We start from the raw sequence: 23,126 nt of genomic DNA on the forward strand, positions 1-23,126 counted from the left end.
AGGGCTACGTCTGTCATATTTCACACCTGGAGAGTTGCATACTTCAATGCAATAGATGGGTGCAAATAATTATTATTATGTTTTCATCTTTGTACCACTGGTTGTGAAATTCATTGCAGGATTATAACTTTTTATTGCATTTTTAATCGGTGTTGGACTTGGCCTCACAGAACGTTTTAAAGAGCACAAATACTGAACTTGAATGAGACAAAACATTGTTTCAAGTAGCTACACAGAACGTCGATTCAGTTTGGTGAAATATACACTAATCTGTTTGAATGGGATTCAAAGTTAAGCTATAATTGGCCTGTTGTCAATCTCTTTTGTTAAAAAAGAAATATTTTAAGGTAAGCATGCGTGTATGTCGTTGCTGTGGGTATTCAGTAAGGTAACATTTCAAAACAATTCACGTTCAACTGCGAAAACCCCCCCATTGTAATTGTAGAGTTTCACCCTCTTGTAAAGCAAAAGAGTCAATGAAATCTGTGTCATACTGTGTCCCTTCTTGACCTTTAAAGAAGATCGCAATTGTTGAAATATTTATGAGCTGCTGGCCTGTTTTTATCTGGAGGTATCACTGCAGTAAATAACAGCTAAATTTGAGGTGGAAAAAACAGCTATTCGTCTCCAAAACGGTTTGTAATTTATTCCTCACACGCGATTGGTCATAGATCAATGCGCGCTCACAGCCTCCGAGGTGGCGCGCCCGCGCTTCAGAGCATCGTTTTTTAGGGGAGGAGAGGAGAGACTGAGATAGAGCTGTACCACACCGAGTGTCCACCGAATGTTTGCCTCTGCACGCTGCCAATGAATACCCCTCACATTCCTATGTCTGCCAGTTGACAAACTGAACGATAAGGACCAGGCTTCCACCCCTGTGAGAATTCAAGAGTCCTAAAGCGGGCTGCGTGATTTTTCAGGTAAGCTCCCCCCCTCTCTTCTCCGCCAGTGGCCGTTTTCTCCGGGTTTTCTGTGTATTTACGCACCGTTTGAGGGAAGAAAACGATAACGAACGCGTACGTTTTGTTGTAGTTGTCCAAGGTGCTGAAACAGGCTCGAGGCGATGAAAACACAACGCAGACGCGCCAACGGCCTTATGTTAAGAGCAGGTTACACGACTTCGCTGTTTGAATGCTATAGGCTATCTAGTGATGCAGAATAAACCTTGCAAGGATGCCGAGTGGGTGTCATGAGGAAGAAAGAATGATGAAGCTGCAACATGCATGCGATATCTATATCTCTACACAAATGTCCAGTCTGCACAGTGGAGCATCATACCTCCTCTAGGGACGGTGTGTTGTTTTACTGCATTTACCGCTGTCATGGTCCGGGTCTTCACCTCACCTTATTCTGCCAATTCAATCATCGGGTGCATTCATAGTAGGTGCCATGTCGTGCGTTAAGAACCCCTCTAATGTCAGCTGACGGTAGAATTTTATTACTATAGCAGACATTGATGGATCCATTTGAAAAGAGAGCAATTGTAGGCTTGTAAATGGTGCCTATCATTGATTGTCAAGTTGAACTTTTGTCCCATTCACAGGAAACTTGCAGGGTATCAGAAACCAAAGGCCTAATTTGTATAAAATCAGCCCCCTCTCCGAAAAATAATGTCCTTGTCAAGACCTTGTGAAACATACAAATTTGCAAATTGTAAGGTTTGCACATCTGTTCAATGTGAAAAAAAAAATGCCAAAGGTGTTAAAGTATGATCCAGACCTCAAGTTATGGTAAATATTCTCCTCTTGGCAAAGGTAGGATGAGCCATGTTCACATTGCATTGTTCTTCTGATGGACCAAAAGCGCCCCTCTGTCCACAACAGGAGCACCTGACATTTCCTGTGGCAGATTAACCCACTGGATCATGGCACAGACCAACAGCAGCGGGCAAGGCACCAACGGGGTAGCGGATGAGTCCCCCAACATGATAGTGTACAGAAAGGTAAGGCAGCTGTTATTTTTAGTCTGCTTGTGTGTCAGTGTGTGGGACTCTTGACATTAAGGTGTGAGATGGAAATTGGAAATACTAATAGAAAGACAGCATGTTTTTTTTTGTGATTTGGGGTTGTAATGCTTCATCGTCTTGACGAAAGCATGGAGATGATGTACAGTTTTTCATCTCACAACATACATGGCATTGAGTAAAATACTTACACGTATGTACTCACACACACATACCATGACATGCATGCAAGCATTTTCCAGCTGAACCATTCATTCTAATCAAAGGATGTGTTTTCTTTTTTCTTTTAGCAGACAGACATTAATGGAACAGAAAGGAAGCCGAAGGGGTTTAAGCATTGTTCATTACACTGTTAGTGGTGTATTTCTTCACTGCTAAATCTGTTACTACATTAGATAATTAAGAGAGGGGGAGAGAGTCAAATGGGCCACTGCTGAGACACCTTAATCCGGTAGTGCTTTAACATTAAACAGATTAATGAGATAATAATCTCCACCGAAGATAAACAGTTGTTTACTTTGAGGCTTGACATCCAACTATAGTTTCTTATCAAAACTTTGGTTAGAAATATACACTCAGAAGGTAATTATGCACTGCTCCTTGTGTGCATTTATGTAGTTGTAATCTTCTCTTCCCTCTGGACAAAAACTGTAAAGCTAGATTTAAGATTAACCTACAAATAAGCCATTTAGAAAATTGCTTTTGCTGCCACCAGGGGAGGATTCTGTTCCCTGGTGGCACTGCTATTCTGAATATTGGGATTTTTTTTTCTGATCTGTCTTAATGTAAAGCATGCTGTGTGTTAAATCTACCCTAAACAAAACTCAGTGTTAAATACTTCAGCGCTTTCTTGTTTCTATCCCTCTTTGGATGCCCCTATCAAAGTGATCTTTTGCTTGTGGGGGACTCAAGCATCGAGAATTTCTTAATTTCATTCTCCTCTCCCATCTGCAAATCCCCCTATGCCATTTATGACAGCATCTGCACACCACAAAGAGGATGTGCTTACTATGATATCGTAAATAGATATTTTATGGCACTCACGGTATGTTTGGTAATATTTTTTTTCCAGTATGGGACATGCAGGAAATATTGTGGTGTTTGTAGCAGAAGTGAATGTTTGCTATTTTAGAGGTCACAAATTTCAGGATATTCACAAAGCGAGACAACAGACTCAGAAAACTGGCTTCTCCTTAAGTGGGTCACATGTTGAGGATAATTTAGATGGATTGATGAGACTATTGACAATAGGAAGGAAGAATGTTATTCAATTTCAACTTAGCATAAGGTATACACTATCAAAACTATGCCATGTCTTGTCAAATCAATTGCATCCTGTGTAGGTGCATTAAACATTGACTTGAGGTCTGTCCTGATATTCAGTTACATATTATGTAACTCTACCATTGCCCTGCTATTGATCTGTAAGTCTTGCATTTTTGATTATGCACTACAATAAAGGATCTGTGGAACTAAGTGTGCAAATAAGCTAAATGTTGTTAGCCAGTGCATTTAATTGTCATCCTTCACCTTCAGCAACAAGAGCTGCCACTATTACAAAATTTTAGTTGACATTCAAATGTCATAGAAATAATTGTAATGACTTAATTGCTTCTGTTAATTTCTATGAAAATATTATGACAACAATTCATGTTAAATGCAAAAAATAATAAGACAGGGGTGCAATTCTATTTGTCAGTCGACTCTATCAAACAGTAAAAGACCTTGAAAAAAAACATGAAAATATAACAATTCTGACATTTTTCACCCAAAAAAGTATTATTTCAGTTATGCAAAATCATCCCAATTATCTCAAATAATCCTAATTATGCAATTATGTAATCATGTTGACATGCTTATTAGCAAGCAAATGAAGCTAATGAGTTGATTAGAATAAAATCATTATCTATGTTCTCCTAAATTCTAAATAAGTCTTTGACCAATGTATTTATTCAGCTCTTTACATTGACTGGCCTATACTGTAGAAAGAGCATAGTGAGGCCAGCAAGGATTAAGTTATGCCTCTCAAGAGGGTTTACCTCCTTTTGCAATTGAAAAGCACTGACTGCAGACATGTGGATACTGCCAGAATGAACAGGTGCCTCAAAGACTTTTCAGATGGAGATGGCTTGGCAGAGGTGTTGCTACCCACACTGACTGGGCCGCTCTAAGATGAGGTGAAATCTCAAGTGGAAAACATGCTTTTATGCCCCGTTGTTGCTGCTCAGACTTCTTGTACGTCAGTATCATGAATACACAGTGAAAAAGCTGTATGAAATGTTGATAGAGTGTGTGAGAACTGTACACTTGTGGAAGTGTTATGTAATATGAGCAGAGGGAGTTTTTATGGTTGGGAACAGCTGATAGTGGTTTGATAGTCTTTCCACAGGGAGCATCACTATATCCTTTCACTTTCAGTCTTTCTCTGGCCCATCCATCCTTCCACTCCTGTCGTTAACTTCTAATGAAAAGGGATGGGTGAGCTGATGTGTTGACCTGCTTGCTGAGGAAATGTGTACCAACATGTGTCTTCTTCAAGGACACACTCACACAAACACCTTGCTTGAATGCATGTATAGTTCATACGGAAACTGTAAATCCACAGGTAAGCACACATCTTTTTTATAGTTACATATTCAGAGAGACATGTACAAACACACACAGACGCATTTGTGATGAACTGATTTATTGGCAACAGTCATTGGTGACCCTGAAAATTGTATCATCTACTATAGGAGTAAAAAAAAGGCTCAAACAAGTTATACCTCCGCTATGTTATCAAAAAAAGATCCAATAAAGTCTTCAATGATTGAATGTAATAGCACAGTCACAGAGAATCTTGATCATTACGTGTCATTTAAAACCCCTTTTGATGTCTCACTGCTCACACATCAACCATATATGACCGAGTGTACTAGATTATACTTATTATGTGTGTTTTCATACCTGCTCACATGTGCACTGTAAATAATTTTGTGATGCATGTGTGTGTGCGCTGTATGTAGGGCGAATGTTGCTAAGACTGAGTTCTGAATTTTTTATGCAAGCCTAAAACAGCTCTGGTTCATAGCCACTCAGCATGAGGAAGGAACTTAATCTCTCACCAGCCAGCACTTTGTGTGGATCTGTAATTGTGTGTCTCAATGTACATGTCTATGTGTAATCATGTGTCACGTATTTGCAAATCAACATCCTGTATCCTAAAATGATTATATTCAACGTGCAGTATACATGAAATAGTATTTTGGTTATTTTGCTGTTGTTGTTTTATGATATTTCTTGATTTAAAACTTTAATTTGCTTCTCCCGCCCTTTAAAATTGAGAGCTCATTTAATCAATACACCAAAAATGTTGATACGACTCGAAATTGGATAAACTTTAAAAACTTCACTTCTCAAAGAGGACTTATTGTAACTTGGCCTGCCTCGCAACAATAGTCTATTTTCAGTCTCTAGAAAATTTCAGACTTCATACAACATTAAAACATTGTTAATATTGAAATATTGTGCAGTAAATTGAGGTCTGATCTTCCACTGTGATGTGGTACCTGACAGCTGAGGAACATTCTTATTTACATTGCAGCTGCCGATAGGTATCCAGTAAATTGTTCTTCCAGCAGCTAGTATGACTTTCATCTTCGTGAGCAAGCATTAATCTTTTACTTTATATTTATGCCTTTTCTCTCTATTTTTTCCCATTGAGAACACACAGCATTACTCTTTTTCATTTCCTGTCAATAAAGGAGAGTACTGTTTTCCATTCTGAAGTTTACTAAATTAAATCACTAAATTAATATTGAGTATTTTCTGCAAATGACAGTGATACCAAAACAGTATGTCAGCCTGTAGATCTTACTGTTTCTGCACATTTCACCACTTTAGAGTACAATCCGAAAAAACACTAGCTGTGGTTATATCAACAAGTCCTCCAATGGATACTGCCATATTAGTCGTATGTTCATACCCTACAGTGTAGGGCCTACACTATGGCTCTTAATGGTGTCTCGCTAAGTACCATCCCTGCAAGCAACAGACAACTCATATGAGTGTTTTCACATCAGAGCAGACGTCACTGTGAAGTCTTTCATTTAAGAAGCCACAAAGTCATCATAAGGATGAAGGAGGAGGTGGTGGATGGTGCAGTTAAGCGCTGCTTTCAACCATGCGCCTCTGTGTGACATGAGATTGAGACCAAGATATGTTTAATTCATAACACAATAACAATTAAGTCAGACACTTTTTATGTTTTTTTTTTAAATAATTTCTCTACAGTTTATTTTCATTTACATTCATTGATCTCTTTCTGGTTGAGTTTAGGCAATAACATTAATTGTCAGGATTAGAAAACAATCACATTTAGGTCAAAAATACATTTACAACATGACTGTCACCCTAATTGACGCCATGTTGATGGTTCCATTGTTATGTGTGAACACAACATTTTATGACGAAACTTCACTTTCTGTTTGGGTTTAGAAAATAACATCACTTGGTTAATTAGAAAGAAAATAGTTGAATAGGTTTAGAAAACAAAAACAAAAAAAACATTCTTTTTTTAACCCAACCATCACCGTCAGGATTTTTACCACTCACACCAGTTGTTCGTTAAGGTGTCATATTCTCTGAATGATATTATTGGCCATATCTGCCAGTACAAACGGACACTATGTGTGCATGTTTTGGTGAGGAGGATGGTTTCTTTCCCAAGATTTTCTATCATCCATGTTGCAACTAACTGTGTATCGTTGTTTTTAGAGTTCTCATCTCAAAATAGCCTTTGCAGATGACATATGATAAGATAGCAATTACTCATGCGAATAATGACATTGATCAAAGGTCAAATTAAATGGTTGATAAACGTTCCTTCTGTGTTCTCAGCTTCAGTGATTGTTGTCCTTCACACTTTTCGAAAAAGGTGTTAATGCTGCAAAGTGAGAGTTGAACCTTTTCCCCTTAGTGAGACTCAGTAATGAAGTAATGAACAAACAGAAAAGACAAACAGGGCAAAGGTATTCGTGAATGCTATTGATTTGTCATTTGATTAAGTGGATGTGTACAAGAGATCCTTTTGCGGGAACAAGACATTCTCTCTCCCCTGCATCAGTGTAACATATTACTAATTTTCTGGGTTCTTGGTCACTGTTTACATTTTACTGTTGTCCCACAAAACAGTGATGCAAATTAAAGCAGGCAGATTATGTATATGTATGATGGTATGATACCAGATTATAGTATAGATTGTTTAAGAAAGATCAATCTAAATTGTGGCAGTTTCATCACTTTTCACCTATAAACTAAACTAAATAGGTTTGGTTTCTTCAAAATTGTAGCCAGAAGCCTCAAGTAACAAACAAATGCATCAGCTGAGAAACCTCACAAAACGTATATTCAGACTCTTGGTTTAGACTCCTACAAATTTCATATAGATTGCCTCGCTGGATCATTTTAAGACTAATCTGCATCTTTCAAACAGCCCTATTTCAGCCTGCCCTGTTATCAGTACAAATTCTCAACCATCCTACATTGTTCGTGAGTCATAAAGCAGAGGGAACTGAATACATTTTCAGCTTTTTCTTAGTTAAGAGCCAGATTGAAGGGTTCTTGTACTGCTTGTCTCCCTCAGTGTGCAATCAGAGGATCACTAAGACCGAGAGAAAGAGAGGAATAGGGGGTTGAGGTGGGATGATCCATAATTGCCAGATCAGAGAGAAATCTTTGTGTGTGAAGTAGGGCTCTTTGTATATCAGCTTGCCAGCCAGACAATTTTGCTTCCTGTGTATGAAAACATGCATGTTATTTTTTTCCCACACAGTTTTTGAGTGAAAGGAAGGGGGTTGGCAGACACTGTTGGATAGCTTATTGATGTTTATGGCTTTACACATTTCAGACAAATCCATTTCTTTCTGTTTTTATTGACATCAGTACTTAAACACCAATATGTGGTGCTGGCTTCAGTGACATGAGCTACAGTTTATAGTAGGGAAGTTCTCGTATCACATTGTGCTTCTAGAGACCAAGATAATCCATCCGGCCATGCTTTATTATCTCCCAAATGAATGAATAATTGAGGTAAGGTTGATAAATAAAATATATTTCTTCATCAGAGGAAATTCAAAGTACTTTTCATCAATCATAGGAAAGAAAATCTACATACATTACAAAATGCATTTTGATGATGTTTGTAAAATCAGAATTATATACCAATTAACACGTTTTTTTACATGTTGTATGTTGTAAATGTATTTTTCATGAATGTTCTGTAAGAATAACAGAATGACAAAAGGAAAAGATATAATACATTTAAATAAATAAAGTTAAAGGAAAGTTTTACAAAATTACAAGCCAGTTTTTAATCAGAATGATAAAATTGGCATGTCAATTCAAAGCTAAAGAAAAAAGAACATCCTTTAGCTCAGTTTTTAACAGTTGAGGCAGTCCTCATCACACCAAGAGTCGTTACTCAGGCATTACTTTTGAGTGCCCCAGAATCAAGGGGGAACTGAGCGCAGCCTTTCTTCTTTATTTTATCTTCATGTCAGTCTTGTCTTTAATTTGCCTAAGGTAGTTTTGAAGATCTATAGGACTATTTCGACGAGAAAGCTAGATATATATATAAGAGTTATCAGCGTAGACATGAAAAGCTTTAATGGGGGGGCTCAAGAAGTGATTTTGTAGGACTCTGTATGTCACAGCAGTTCCTTCAGATAAATAATTACTGATCAACAACAAATTCCGTCTCTGCTATGTGTGACTCAAGCCACCTAATGGCCACTCCTGAGAGCCCGACCCAGTTTTCTGGTCTGGTCTAGAACTAATTGATGAGCCACATTATCAAATGCTGCACTGAGTTCTAATAACATTAGGACTGTTAGACTCCCTGAATCACAATTCTGACAAATGTCATTAGAAGGCTTTATGAGAGCAGTTTCAGTTGTAGTATGAGTAGAAACCTAACTGTGGGTGATTGAGGATGTGATGTCAATAAGAAATTCATTTTCAGAGAAAAGTCAATAATAATAGTCGTATGCATGAAGGGAAGATTTGAAACCTACCTGCAGTTTCTTAGTATTGAAACCTCCAGGTTTCCAAGAGGAGTCTAACAACTGCACATTGTAAAGATGCATGTAAAAAGGGAGCCTAAAGCTGGAAAGTCACTGCAGGGCTAGTTAGTCTGATATTTTTAATACTTATATCAAAGATATAATATATGCACAAACTCCTTTTATAACAGACAAGAACTTTGAGAGGAGGGAGTGCTTTGGGGGATTTTGTTAAAACTAATAACCATTTCAAATAAATATCACAAGTGACTTGAAGCTTTCTTTATGAAGCCAATTTGTTGAGTGCCTGACAGTATAGTTTGGGCAATTCCTTTCTCGTAGTTCGAGTTTTGGGCTTTAAGGGAATATGAAATGCCATAAATAAACAAGAAGCAGGCCACAGGATGATAGACACTGGAGATTGTGTTATTAGAGGCATATTATCACTGTAATTCTATGGATTACTACATTTGAATACTTCTTTATTGCTTAGCATAACAAATATAGGGGATCTTGGACTCAGACAATCTGCAACCACTTGCAAAGAATTATTTTCATAGAAGCCTCTTTCCAAAAAGTCAGGACCATTTTATAAAATGTAAATAAAAACAAAACATAGATAATCATCTAAACCTTATATTTAATGGATAATGGTAAAACAGAGAGTATCACATGTTGAAATGTTGATCTCTTTTTAAAAAAAATGATTAATGCCTATTTTCAAGTTTGGACAAAGGCAACAAAAAAGTTATGTTGAAAAACAAATAAATCAAAAGCACAGTTCAAAGGTCAGCATCAGTGATGATATGGGGACATTATAGCATAGTTTGGGTAACTGAAGTCCTATAATAATATTGAACAACATGATAATCACCTCACAACAAGAATGTTCCTGGTTCCAATATCTGCTGAGGTTTTTCTTTGTGGAGTTTGGAAGTTCTCCCTGTGGATGTGTAGTTTCTCTCTTGGCACTATGGCTTCCTCCCTAAAAAAGTCTAAAAATATGCATGTTAGGTTGATTGGGGATTCTAAATTGAACCCAGGAGTGAGTGTGAGTGGGCACGGTTGTTTGTCTCATTTGTCCTTTTTTCAGGAAAAGCCGTGCTCATTTCAGCAAGACAATGCCAAACCTAATTATGTAGATAGTTGGCTTGCCTGCAGTCTTGACCGGTAGGCACTTTATATATACGTAATTGGCACAATATGTAATGGAAAATTCAACAAAAAGAGACCCCTAACTATTGAGCAGATTAAATTCCATAACAATCTTGAATGGGCAAACAATTCATTTTCTGAAATTTAGCAGGGTTGTCATAAAGAGAGGTGATGCAGCACAGTGGTTAGTTAGAGTAGTTAGATATCTGACAGTTTTAGGTCAGCTTATTATACAAAGGCAGATGAGTGGTGTCAAAGAATTCCTTTTATATGGTTTAATGTAGGTAACTTGGCCAGGAGTTTACAGAGGATCAAAGGCAGTGTAGTATGGCTATCCAAAGCAGACTATAACTGTTGTAAATGAACTCAAAGATATGATCAGAATTATAGAAGGCACAATTTTTTTTGTATGCTAAGCTAATGTAATTTGGATCATGAAATAAAAAAAAACCCACATTGCTAGGAGTGAATGAATGATTTGGCATCTGTGAAGAAAGTCTTCCTTTAAGCTATCGCAACTATATACCTCTGCCACAGCTGGAGTCTTTTGGCCTGTCTGTCAGGGTTATATAACAGTCTAAGGAAACTTGGGCATTAAGATAGAGGCTGACTCAGGCATTGCCTCTGTCTAGTCATTTAAGTCCAGCTCAACATTTAGAGAAAATATTTCAGGATGGCCTTGAACCAGAGTTGTAAGTGAATGCTCTGTCATCTTGTGTGTGTGGTTGAACAAAAAGATTAAAAGAAATCAGAAAGGTAACACATCTAGACACAGTGTGTTCTTCCAAAACATCCAGCATGTGTCCTTGTTCTCTCCTTGTTCATAACTGTGTGCCCCTTTTCCCTATCCCTCCATCTCTACATACACCATCTACAGTGCCCGTGCAGTCTGTACTTCTAACACGCTACCCAATCATTTCCTGTTCAGGCTTTCTCCTTTCCACACATTGTCTAAATCCCCACTTGCCTGCTTGTCTCTATCTCTTGATGTATTGGACATTGTGTCTCTTTATTGTAGAAACTCGGTATTCTAAATGTCTTTTGCAGTTGTATTCTTCATAAATATCCTAACATCTAGTTACATTTGGTAAGTGATTCCCTATATTATGGGACAACAGCAGTTTTTAGAAGTCAGATGTGAAAATGGTCAAGTGCACATTTTTTTTACAATGGAGATAAATATTTGGTGTGAGGAATATGACTCTGACAACAAATTTCTCTTTACTGCTTGTTTGAAAATGTCAATACATCTCAAGAGTATGATTACATTCCCTACATATTCTGCAAAAGGATAAACAAACTTAGAGGTTCTCAAAAACAAACTCTAAAAATCTGTCACACTGACCTCAAAACATTTGGCAAGATGAAATCATATTTGCACATTAAGTCTTCAAAATTAAACAGAAATTAGAATTTTATCTTATTGCATTACCTCATTGCTCTGCTGTATAGTTTGGCAGCTCGAAGTAAATATATTGTTTTCCTGCAAGATATCCCTCCACAGAGGGACATTTCTCTCAGTCCCAACTTTTTCATCCTAGTTTCCATCACTGTCTGTCTCTCACTCGTGGTGTTCACAGTTTGGCCCCTCATTTCTGTCTCTTTTATCCCCCTCCAGTCCCTCTTTCTCTCCTCTACCACTTTCATGCCCTTTTTGTTCAGTTTCAGGTCTTTGATGTTTCTCAAACACTCACAAGATCACACTAACTTTCTCTTTGTCTCTCCTGCGCTGCCTCTGACACTGCATGCACCCCCCTCCTGTCAGAGAGGCATCCATCCACCTACTTCTGTCTGTCCCCTCCTCTCACACCCCTCTGCTCTCTTTGAAGTCATCAGAGCCTGGTGCCACTCCAGTCAGCTTTTATCCTCACATAGAGGAAAAAGAGAGGAATGAATTTAGACCCTGCTGGAGCAGAGTCATCTCCCCTTCTGTGAGAAATGATTCACTTGTGACTCACAGCTTTATTGGGAACTCACTCTAAACAAACAACCATTGGATGTGGCATTTTCTATCCAAATGAACTGTAACTGTAACTGAGAATGTTGGCCTGATTGTTCCCCTGCAGCTCAGTGACCCTCTCCACAATGAGGAGCTGTTCTCCCTAAAGCAATCATGTCTCAGTGATTAGGCTTCCATCACCGAGGGCCAATGCTCAAATCCAATACTGCCAAAATGATAAAAGTCAATCAGCAATTGTTCCAAAGGGTACATTTTCATAAGTTTGAGACATACTTTTCCCTCTCCCAAACTGACTGACTATCCCCTTTGTCTCAAATTGTGCACATCAGAGCAAATCAGATTTGCAGGTATGCATGTTGTTGTGTGTCACAGTGTCACACTATTAGTTCAGCTTAGCAGCCAAGCACAGCACTGCACTCAGGCAGCATCTTGACTTAACCTGCTGCTTCTTCTGTCTATGATTTATATGATTATAGCTCATCAATTATGCAAATTGATCTTTTCCAGTAATAAAAATCTATTATCCCCAATTACAAAAAAATTCCTAAAATACTTTTAAATATTAAATGTGCTTATGCCTAATGCTAATACATGTACTACAGAAAACTATGCAATGTTATATAAAGTGAAAACAAAAACAGATGCATCAGTTTGCAAATTGTGTTTTCAGTTGTAAACAGACAAACACCATATCAAGCAAAAAAAAAAAAGTACACGTTTTGAATTTGATGCCAACAACACATCACGCAATGAATGCAAGCAACAGCCAGTCTTATTTCCATGCTACTCTAAACAAGGTAAACCTGGACCTGTGTGGAAGAAAACAGGCCTGATTAAATCTTGTTCATGCTGCTATGTGAACAAGTTGGTGAGTCACAGGTATTCTGATATAGCTGATAAGAGAATACACATTAATATGCACATTTCAACTCATTAAGACAATATGCAGCATAAGCAGACTCTTCCTGTCAGACCTTAGTGCATTATAATTGATTATCTTCAGCAATGATGATGAACATAAGGATGAAGGAAAAAACTTGACCCTAAAGTTTTCAATTAAGTTTTTTTTTTTAGAAAACCCATTGAATTTTTAGAGGAAGGTTTGTGTCTTAATAGACCTAAAATAATTTTTATGCTTTCAGCCATGCTGGCAGTACGGGTCTGTGAATAACAATGGTGGTATTTAGGTCATCTATTTTAACTTGGGATAACATATCTTAAAAACTATTGGATAGATTGAAATTAAATTTTGTTTGGAAGGAAATATATCCGAGGGGATAAAGCGCAACCTCTTCAGTGATCCTTTTTTCTTGTGTTACATCTAGGTAAAAATTCTGAATATAATCAATACATGTTATGTCTGACTCGAAAACTTTGACTCGATTACCATTGTTTCATTATTCCTCTGCTCTCAGACACTGACTTCTGATATTGTCACATTTGATAATTGAGAGATGGCATTCCTGTGGTGAAAGCTGTGTGTGCAAGGGTTGTGCTTTCTCCGGCCATCTCTCTTGTTTTCACTATGATTATAGCTTGTGGCTCTCTTGATCAGATCCCTATGACAACCAAGCCAGCAGTCTGTCAAATGCAATGATCTCAAAACTCTTCCACTATGTGTCCAGAACCCCCTAAGCTGCAAAGTGACAGAACGTGATTGTTTATGTGTGTGTGTGTGTGTGTGTGTTTGTTACTGGATTTGGTATGAGTGAGCAAACATCTGTGCACTTTAAATCGTATTGGTCAGTCAATAAAGGCTTGCAGAGTTTGATTTTGCATACCTTTCACCAACAACATTCCCTTGTTATGACATGGGTAAAAGGCTTAAAAGCTTCTACTTGCAGTAAGTTGAGTATATCACCCTAAATGCTCATGCGTTTCCATGTTTAATGAAACTACTTGCCGTAACAACTACATTCATGCAAGAAATATTCAAACTTACTTTTTTACTGCACAGTGTTCGTTAGAATTTTAGTTATAACAATTGCAATCAATCCAAGCAGTTATGCAGTTGCACTTTTGCTGATTAAATGAAAGAACCCAAATACTTACTGTTAACTGGGTACCTAAACTGTGTCATCTAATTATACTTGTATATGCACATGTTTTATTCATACTTTATTATGAGAGTTAGTTATTCAGTGTCTGTACTAATAAGGCTACAATTGTTGAGCACACAAACTGTATCTGCTCACTATATTGTAGCATTTGAGGCATTGTTTTTACTTCTTCTTATATTGTTCTTCCTACATTTTCCTAATTGCAAAAAGAATCTGAGTACATTGTTCCTCACTGACAAACAGAGCATACTGTACAGCAGATTCTCTTATGAGCTCATTCTGAAAATCAGTGACTGCACATTGTTAACAGCATTTTATCATCTCCCCAAAAAGCCCCATTCTAGAGGAACAATATAGGTGCACACAATTTTCATGTGCTGGACAAAAGATAAACGTTGTTATCTAATCTTTCGCAGAGTAAAAATGACAAAGTCTGGTACAACAATGCATTCAAATATGGTGGAAAGTGTTCTTCTGTTCCTTGTTACAGAACTGATTTGATTTGTTAGCTTTCCTTGTCCGTGTCAGCAGAGCTCTGTGAGTCCATGAAGTAACCAGTATTGGGTCATGTCAGTATGAGGGTGATAAGATTTGTCATTGATGAATTATGCATGAGTGTATGAATCGAGGCATTTTATTTTGTGTTCTCATATGCAACAGCCCAGTCTAAAAACTAATACATTTCTATAAGTTGATAATAATCTTTCTTTTTTTGCTTATTTTGAAAACAGTGATGAAGGTTTAATGATACCTTTTTTTTTAATCTCGTATGACACAGATGCTTTCTGTCTGTATCACTGTAATAGTGTTTTCAATATTCAAAATTCAAGTCTCACCTGCATCGACCAGTCAGCCTTTATTGGTTTATTGTCTATCCTGACTGATGTGTCCTCTAAGATGTGCAATGTGTCCTCTAAGATGTGCATGTGTGCTTGTCCTGTCGGACACCCAGTCCTTGTCTTGGTTCTGCAGACTGGAGAAGTCAGAAGACTGTCAGCCTGCCAGTATCCAGCTGCTTCTCTCTTATTGGTATTCAGGGCACACAGAGCCATTCTGAGTGTCTGTTGGACGTGCCAAGGAGGAATGTGGGAAATGAGGGGATGGTGAGAGGAGGAGTAAAGCCCCCTCTCGCTTATGTTATCTGGACCTAAAAATAGAAAGCATCCTCCCTTTTTTTCTATTCCCAGAGCATCTCTGTTTCCATACCCAGCCTCCCTCCATGTTTCTTCCACTCTGTTTTCTTCTCATCTTTTCCTCCTTGTCTGGTCTATGTTAACATGCTCGCTGGTGCCCTAAGATAAGTCTCCTCAAGTATACTGCCAGACAGTTTAGGCTCGGCTAAAAGGCTTGTCTTAATGAAAGATTAACTGTAGGGTTGCTCTCATTTGACAATACTGTGTCCTCCTGGTTAGTTTACAGTGACAAATCACCCAAAATTAACAAATTATTATTACTGCTTATCACGACAAAGTGCTAACATGATCATTTTTAAGTTAAACATTAATCTTTTATGCAGTCATATGTAAATACATGAACAACAGATGATGGCATGTTTTTTCAAGTGTGTAGCCTATTTACTCTCTTCTGTGATCTAGCAGCCACATGCAACTAGATGTTGAGTGAGTTTTCGGAGAAAACTTTTGTACTATACATCTGATGCAGCTTTTTTTTTTTTTTTTTAAATGTATCTTCTAATTTATGATAGCATGCTGTTTGAGTGTTGAAATCATGGTAGGTGGGCAGTAGGGATATGGGTTTCCAGTGGATTATGGAACACACAGCTAACCTTAGCTTAGTCATCGCGCCCACTGCCCGCCCACCAAGAAGAAGAGTGCAAAAGAGGGACTGAGAGTGAAAGTATGCGATAGAGACAGAGAGGCCTCGCCCTTCAAACACTATCCCATCAATTGCCAGGAACACAAGATCATAGCACATTTAAACATAAACAGTCAGAAAACAAATCAACCACCAAATAATAGAAGAAGAATCAATAGTAAATGAAGGTCAGGCTGCAGGAGTGCTAGCACCAAAAGAAAGTGTTGTGTACTTAATTCCAGTATGGTAGAGTCTCCATTTCTAGATTCCTGTTGCTTCTATAATTAGTGTGATGTTTTAATGTTCCTAGACAGTTTTTCCTTAATTATGGTATCATGTATACAGTAAATAGCACTGTAGTTTCAATACATTTGTTGTGTCTTATATTTCTAACCTTTGAATGGTTAGATCACCAATCTTGCAGATGAGAAACAAGTGCTCTGCTGACTGAGCTAAAAGCGACACACCGCCACCACTCACTTTACATTAGCTACATCTCCATTCCATTGTCAGGTGAATTTAGACTGAACTTTTCAAATGCTACTTTGTTGAATATGCACATCAGGGATGCTTCTATTAACTTGTTTGAAGTCCATAAAAATAGGCAGTGTAGCGTTGTCACCAAGTGATGAGAGAGGCTTTGTTGCACAAGGCTGCAATACACAGAGTAGTGGCTGCTAATCACTAACAACAGTGAGAAAGAATACACACATAAAGCCAGTGGCTTTTGCAACATAAGAACAATGGAGTTTCGAGGAAACTGTTTCACCTCTTTGAAAAAATGATATCATGTAAATCAGCACTGAATCAGATTTAAAGGTCATGTGTCCACTAGTTTATGACATACTAACAAAATCTTCTGCAGATAATAGTGCATGATAACGCATTAATAATGCAGAGATTTCAAGCTGCTTAGTTCTCCCTAGGAAGTTTACCTGTTTACTTCATGTCATTAAGTTGAACAGAATGGCTTGATTCAGATGGGCTGTTCAGGTAGGTTGCCAGGATCTCCACAACCTCCTACTTCCTCCCTTGTTTAGGCAAAACATTCAGGGCAGAGTGTCATCCCTCAAGTGTACATATTGTAAAATTAAAATATGTAAATTCACGAGACCTTCGTGTTGTCACAACACAAAAACACAGCGTAGCCAGTGAGTAACCACAGTATAAAGGTGATACAATGCACAAATCAATGCCTTCATTTAACTTTTGGCAGTATCATTTGTTTTTTCTGTTTAGTGTCAGAGAAATAAGTGTAAGTACAACATTGTATCTCGTTGTTTTGTATTCTCAAGGGTAGAGATCTGGCTCTTGAGCTGGAAAATGCTCCACTATTACTTGTTTTACCACTGACTATATTCTCCCAGAGTTTGGTACTGGAAAGTAACCCAAAACAGGGTTCCAAGCAGTGAAACTAAAAACGCTCCATTGAAAAAGGGTAAAAGCTGAAAAGAATATCAGTCAGGTCCATGATTTTCTCAGTCGTTTACTGATTAATGCACCTTTAATATATGTTCAAGTTTAAAAAAATCTCTACCTCATTTATAAAACATAGAGGATCCATACTGAAAGTGTGTATGGCACACAGCTAAAAATGGTGAGCACTAAAAGACAATCAGATTTCTGAAACTGTGTACGCCCACAAGCAGCAATTTTCTTTTTATAAACCATGGTCCGCCTAAAAAATATGCACATAGGCATCAGCCTCATTTCATACCCTCTCTATGTCCACATTCAAACAGAAACGTTCAACTCAAAAGCACAACATGAATTTTAACACACTGAAATGATCCTGCTGATTAGTGGTCGTTTATGGGGATTTGAGGTGTTTGTGGGTCAGGTGGAGTGAAGATGCACCAAGTGAAGTGACTGGAGAGGACTCCTATATCCGACTTCAGTGAGACACTGATCTCCAGTGTGCTCTTGCTCCCCACAATGTTTGCATGCCTGGCTCAAAGTTTCTGCACAGCTACACACATTCTCTCTTTTGGTCAATTTTGTATTGAAGGCACAGTATACCTTTTTCAAGTTGCCCACGTTTCAGGATGGCTAAAAAGATAGAAGGCTTGTTATATCCTGGAAGAGTCAACTACAATAAGGGTGAAGTTAAAAGTTATTAGTTTAATCCTGAAAAAGTAATCATGTAAGGCTTTATTCTGCCCTGGAATCTAAGGCTATTCTACAACCCTTCAGGAATTGTATGATACTCTAAAATGTGCTGCGGTTGCATAAAGCATGAGACGACTGAAACTTACTGAATGGCAAAATTGGAACAAGAACTGCATTAACTGCAGCAGTGTCAAACGAGGATAAATGCCAGTGTTTTTTTCAGGGAGCTGGCATATTTGTCTGACTATAGCTCATCCATGATTCAACGCTTGTCTCTTACTCTCTAGTAGCGGGCTGTCCCATGGGAAGGGAGCTGTTGTGGAGTCAAGGGAAATCTGAGCATTCTGCAGAAGCTATACGCCTGGGATGTTGATTCTCTGGGGATGTAAGGAGGAAAGAGGCAGTGCGTTCTAAAGCTTGAACAAAAAAAAAAGAAGAAGAAGAAGGGCATTGAGGATATAAGCATCTCCAAACCATCTGGAAAGGATTCTAAATTAAATAGTGATATCATCTGTCCATCAAGAGAGATGACAAAACAACACCCGCTACTTCTGCTGCTGTGCAATAGGATGTTCTACCACTGAGTTGGTTTATTACACTTCCATTAAAGAAGGAAACAGTGGAGGAGTTTGACATTATGGAACACAATTCATTATACTGGTGGTTCCCTTTAAATGTACATTCTTGTTATCGTGATGGATAACTTTAGAAAGGGAAACCAGGACTTTTAAAGTTTAGAGATTTAAGTCAATGGTAAAAAGAATGATCGCTATTAGTTCTGGATTGTATTCGTCTTTCTTTAAATCTGAAGGCAAAAACTGAAGACGGTAATTGTAGTCTATTGGGACAAACTTGCAACCATAATTACAGCCTTCCAGTTTTGTTAAGTTTAAAAAGAGATTAATGAATCACTTATTACTTTGTGAGATTATTGATCTCGCTCAGCTTCAAGTTATCTATTTGTAACCAAAACACAAAGGTTTGGACCAATCAGTGTCCTTAACTCTGAGCTATGGGAAGGGCTGAAGGGTTATACCAATATACAAACATGGCTCCCTTTAAATAACTGGTTCTGTTTGGTTTTGCTCTGTTCATCTGTTTGTTTGAATTGAGTTTGAAATTTTGATTGAAAGATGCTTCATATGTCTATCTAGACATTTTCTTTTTTAAATGTCTACCTTTTACCAAACAGTTTCTACAGAAGACTTTCCAGACAGTTTGGTGAAACAGACCATATGTCACTTCCACCTCCCCTCCGTCAGGTACCAGCTGGAGGGGAGGTGGGGAAAGGTCACAGGATCCACAAACATCAACAGGATTTCGAGGGACAGCTATTTTTTCATGTCCTTGTTTTGCATTTTGGTTTTGTAACACACTTTCTTCCTAATAGTCAGGTATGGAGTCAAATCAGTGTTATATTGTTTGTTTACTTGCAAAAACATACAAAAAATATAAGTGGAAACCAAATGTCAAGCTTTGAGCTCTTAATTTTTTTTAAAACCCCAAAAAATGTATTTGCGGCAAATGTTTATTTCAGTTCGAATTAGAATTAGGTTCATTTTTGTTCTTCAATGCATTTTTTTAAATAATTTTTTTAATTTTCCTTTTTCCCCCCACATTTTATGTTTTCAGATGAAAATATTTTATTTTCCAAGTTCTAAACCTTCTTTATTAATTCTCAGATCTTTTTTATTTTTCAAACTTATGGCATGAGGTCAGGCTCCAAAACTAGGTTTAAAATATACTGCATCACAGCAATATCCCTGCATATTGTGTTGAGGCTCCACTCTGCATTCATTTGTTTAACTAGGAGTCCTGACTTCAAAATATGATCCCAGCTAAGTGCACACAAGGATGAGATGATCATGGTTACTGGATTGAAACTAAAGGTTCTTTATGCTTGTCTTTTAAACTTTTCAGACAAGCTGACACAATTAAGAGCACTCACTTGATATCTTTCAAACTGATTTTTGGTTCCTCCCTTTTTTCTTTTTTTTTCATAAACTGAGCCTGGATATATCTGAAAGCTATGAGGTAACGGGTTTCAATCATTTTCTCTCACTTATTGTGGTGCTGGTTGTATTTTGTCTCCATTATGGCCTTTTATCTCACCTGAAATAAGGCCATTCAGGTCAACTACAAACACATTCAATGCAAGAAATTTAAATATTAGAAACTTGTTGTGAAAGACCATTACCCACCTTAAGTTCTGATCATAAAGCCCCCATTATGCACCAAAAACAGCTATCGTGCACACAAGCTGTAAATGTCAACAGAGAGGCATTGTATATAATATATGCTTGAAACGCATTTGAGATCACTGGAGCCTTAACTTTCTGAGGGAGTTGGAGGTAGTAACTGCTTTCTACCCGTTTACTGCAGACTTAAGTGGTCACAGACCATCTAAACCCCTGAAACAGGAGTAGCTCATGGTCAGGTACAGATAGTATGTCATTCAGTTTTCAGCAGTCTTTCTCTTTAGTCTGTCTTTATAGAGCCATAGCTTTCTGACAACATGTTGTATCTCCATTAGAATTCATGTTAGAAGGCCAAGTGCTTAGTGGTTGTGTGAAACATGGCCACATTGGAAGCAACTGAAAATATCCCTTTTCTATATTTTTTTTAAAGATTATTAAAAAGTCAGTGTTGCAATCGTATTACGACAGCAGTGGCATAGTTGTAATAGACTTGAGAAAAATATAATGTTTATCAGAAGAGAGGTTGAGCCTGAAAAGACTCTGTGAGTCCCTTCAATAGTTACTATTTTCTTTTTCTTTTTTTTCTTTTTAAAAGTTACTATTTTCTCCTAACAACACATCATTTTGCAATAAGAATTCATGTAAAGAACATGGAACATCATGTTAAACAAAACACCAGTGGACCAAGCGGAAAATTCATCTACAGTTCAAACACTTCTCTCTAAATATGGCTCAGATTCTGAGTAAAAGAAAGAACTACTGCTGCAGCTAATTACTCTATGCACAATTGTAGTGGAGAAAAGCTTGGGCAACGCTGTTATATATTTTTTTAGTATCACAACCTGTTGGATTCCACTCAAAAGCTGATTATGTGTCAAATAAACCCACTGTGGCTATTTGTTTATGTCTGTTAATGTGAATGCAGCAGTTCACACTTGTGCTGTGTTGAAATCAATACGAACATGTTAACAGGTCCAACTTAGTCATATATCTGTCTCAAAATGTTATTGAAAAGCACCAGAGAGGTCATCCACTCATGACACCAAAACGCTCAGTTGTCACCAGATTATGGAAAGCAGTGCCTTAAATGCACATTTTGCTTTAACACGCAACATGGAAGGTAACATAACTTCATTTTCCAGAGGACAAGTCTGCAGAGCATCAGCACCTTTAAGAACACAGAAGAATCCAAAATGTACTTTGTTTGAAGTTGATTCAACTTAGCGTGTTAATTCATTAATTATGCACGTATTATGCACTTTCCCAAAAAGGCTTTCAGACAGAACTCAGAACAGAACAAAAACAGAAAAAAGGCTGCTATATTTAAGCACATGGAAAGCAAGACAAACACAAGCCACTCAGGTAATGTTCGGTCAGAAACACCACATTGGGAATCAAAGATCTACTTGTTTGCCTGCAAACATCAGCTTCACTTTCATCCATTAGCAATTCAGCCCAAATCAGATCAAGCCATTAACAGGCTCTCAGTCACACTTCGAACAGCATTTCAAAGCTGAGGAGGCATCATGGTTGACAACATCCATTTGTAATCAATCCATATAAATCAATGCCTGTTGTAAGACAGCCTTCTGCCCTTCAGTGTCTACCAGAGCATGCCTAAGAGAATTGCTGTGTACAACAGTGGCTTACGGTGGCATTATGTTTTTCACATCACAGTCCTCCTCTGTGGAAAAAAAGGACAAATAAGTATATCACCAACTGGAACATTATGTAACATGTTATTGACATGAGCAGTAAAGAAAGAGGAGGCTTCGGGAAGAATAATTCTCATCTAAAAAATGGCATAAATCTCTGCAGTTTGCCTGATAGATACTGTAAAAATATGAGCTGCAAATGTTAACAAAGCCCTTGAGTCCTCAGTTTTTTTCTTCTCTGTGATATTACCATGTGATATTATTCCAGATGACACATGATGGTAAATAAAGAGAACAAAGGCAGCAAGTGTGCAGAGACAGATCATCCTGAAGTGTGAAAGAGTAAAGTGACATTTTAAGAAACAGATGCTTACATTTGACTGATGGCTCAATGGAGCGTGATTGTGTACACAGAGGCAGAACTGCATTGATGAATTCAACCAAAAGAAATGCTTATAAAGCACCAAACTGCAGATGTTGTTTAATAGCTCATCAGTGGTTTTTTCGCCTCACAGAGAGCAGAAATAAACCTTCAGCTTGGATGGAGTAATGGCCCTCACCTGGGCATCTGCTCCTCCTGTTATGTGACCCTGGCCTGTTGTGAGGCAGACTGTTGTCCATTCTCCATCCGAGTTTGACTGTGTGCAAACCTAAGAGAACTGAAAGTTGCGTGAACAAAAAAGAATTGTGAAAGAGAAAAAAAAAATTTAAATGCAGACATAAAAATAGACAGACATAAAAATAGAGCTGAACAAAAATCCTCAACTAGATTTCAAGAGGCAACTTGCAAGATTTATTGTGGGAAAAGCAAACACAACATTACCATCTGTTACCAAGGCAAGTTCTTTTTGTTGGCTTTTGTCTGATACATTGAGTCATTTTCACCTAACCAACAACCCTGAGTGCTTACATGCTGCAGCCACACTTGCTCGTGGAATGATTATCGAGCAATTGTTTAGCATTTACTATTCCTGGAAAAATGTGTATTTAATGCAAAGTGTAACTGCAAAGATTTGCTGCTTTCAGTCTAATGTAAGTGTAAACTGTCAAACTAATTAGTTGATTGAATAAGTAATCACAGAATTGATCACTAATGAAATAATCGTTGCTGCTTTGATGGGAAAAGTTTATTTTGAACGAGTGAATTAACAACTGTGGATAATTACAACAT

General features: G+C 37.7%; 1 protein-coding gene across 2 annotated transcripts in view; it reads left to right on the plus strand.

Moving 5' to 3' along the window:
• The first annotated feature begins 727 nt into the window (after nt 1–727).
• The window catches only part of rgs7a (regulator of G protein signaling 7a), a 50,227-nt gene continuing 27,828 nt past the window's right edge, over nt 728–23,126 (plus strand). For both annotated transcript variants that reach the window (XM_075478484.1, XM_075478485.1), the window contains exons 1-2: nt 728–920; nt 1,824–1,942. In XM_075478484.1, coding sequence (XP_075334599.1) covers nt 1,865–1,942 — 78 coding nt within the window. In that variant the 5' untranslated portion in view covers nt 728–920; nt 1,824–1,864. The remainder of the gene's footprint in view (nt 921–1,823; nt 1,943–23,126) is intronic.

Source organism: Odontesthes bonariensis, chromosome 2 (genome assembly GCF_027942865.1).
Source record: "Odontesthes bonariensis isolate fOdoBon6 chromosome 2, fOdoBon6.hap1, whole genome shotgun sequence".
Lineage (NCBI taxonomy): Eukaryota > Metazoa > Chordata > Actinopteri > Atheriniformes > Atherinopsidae > Odontesthes > Odontesthes bonariensis.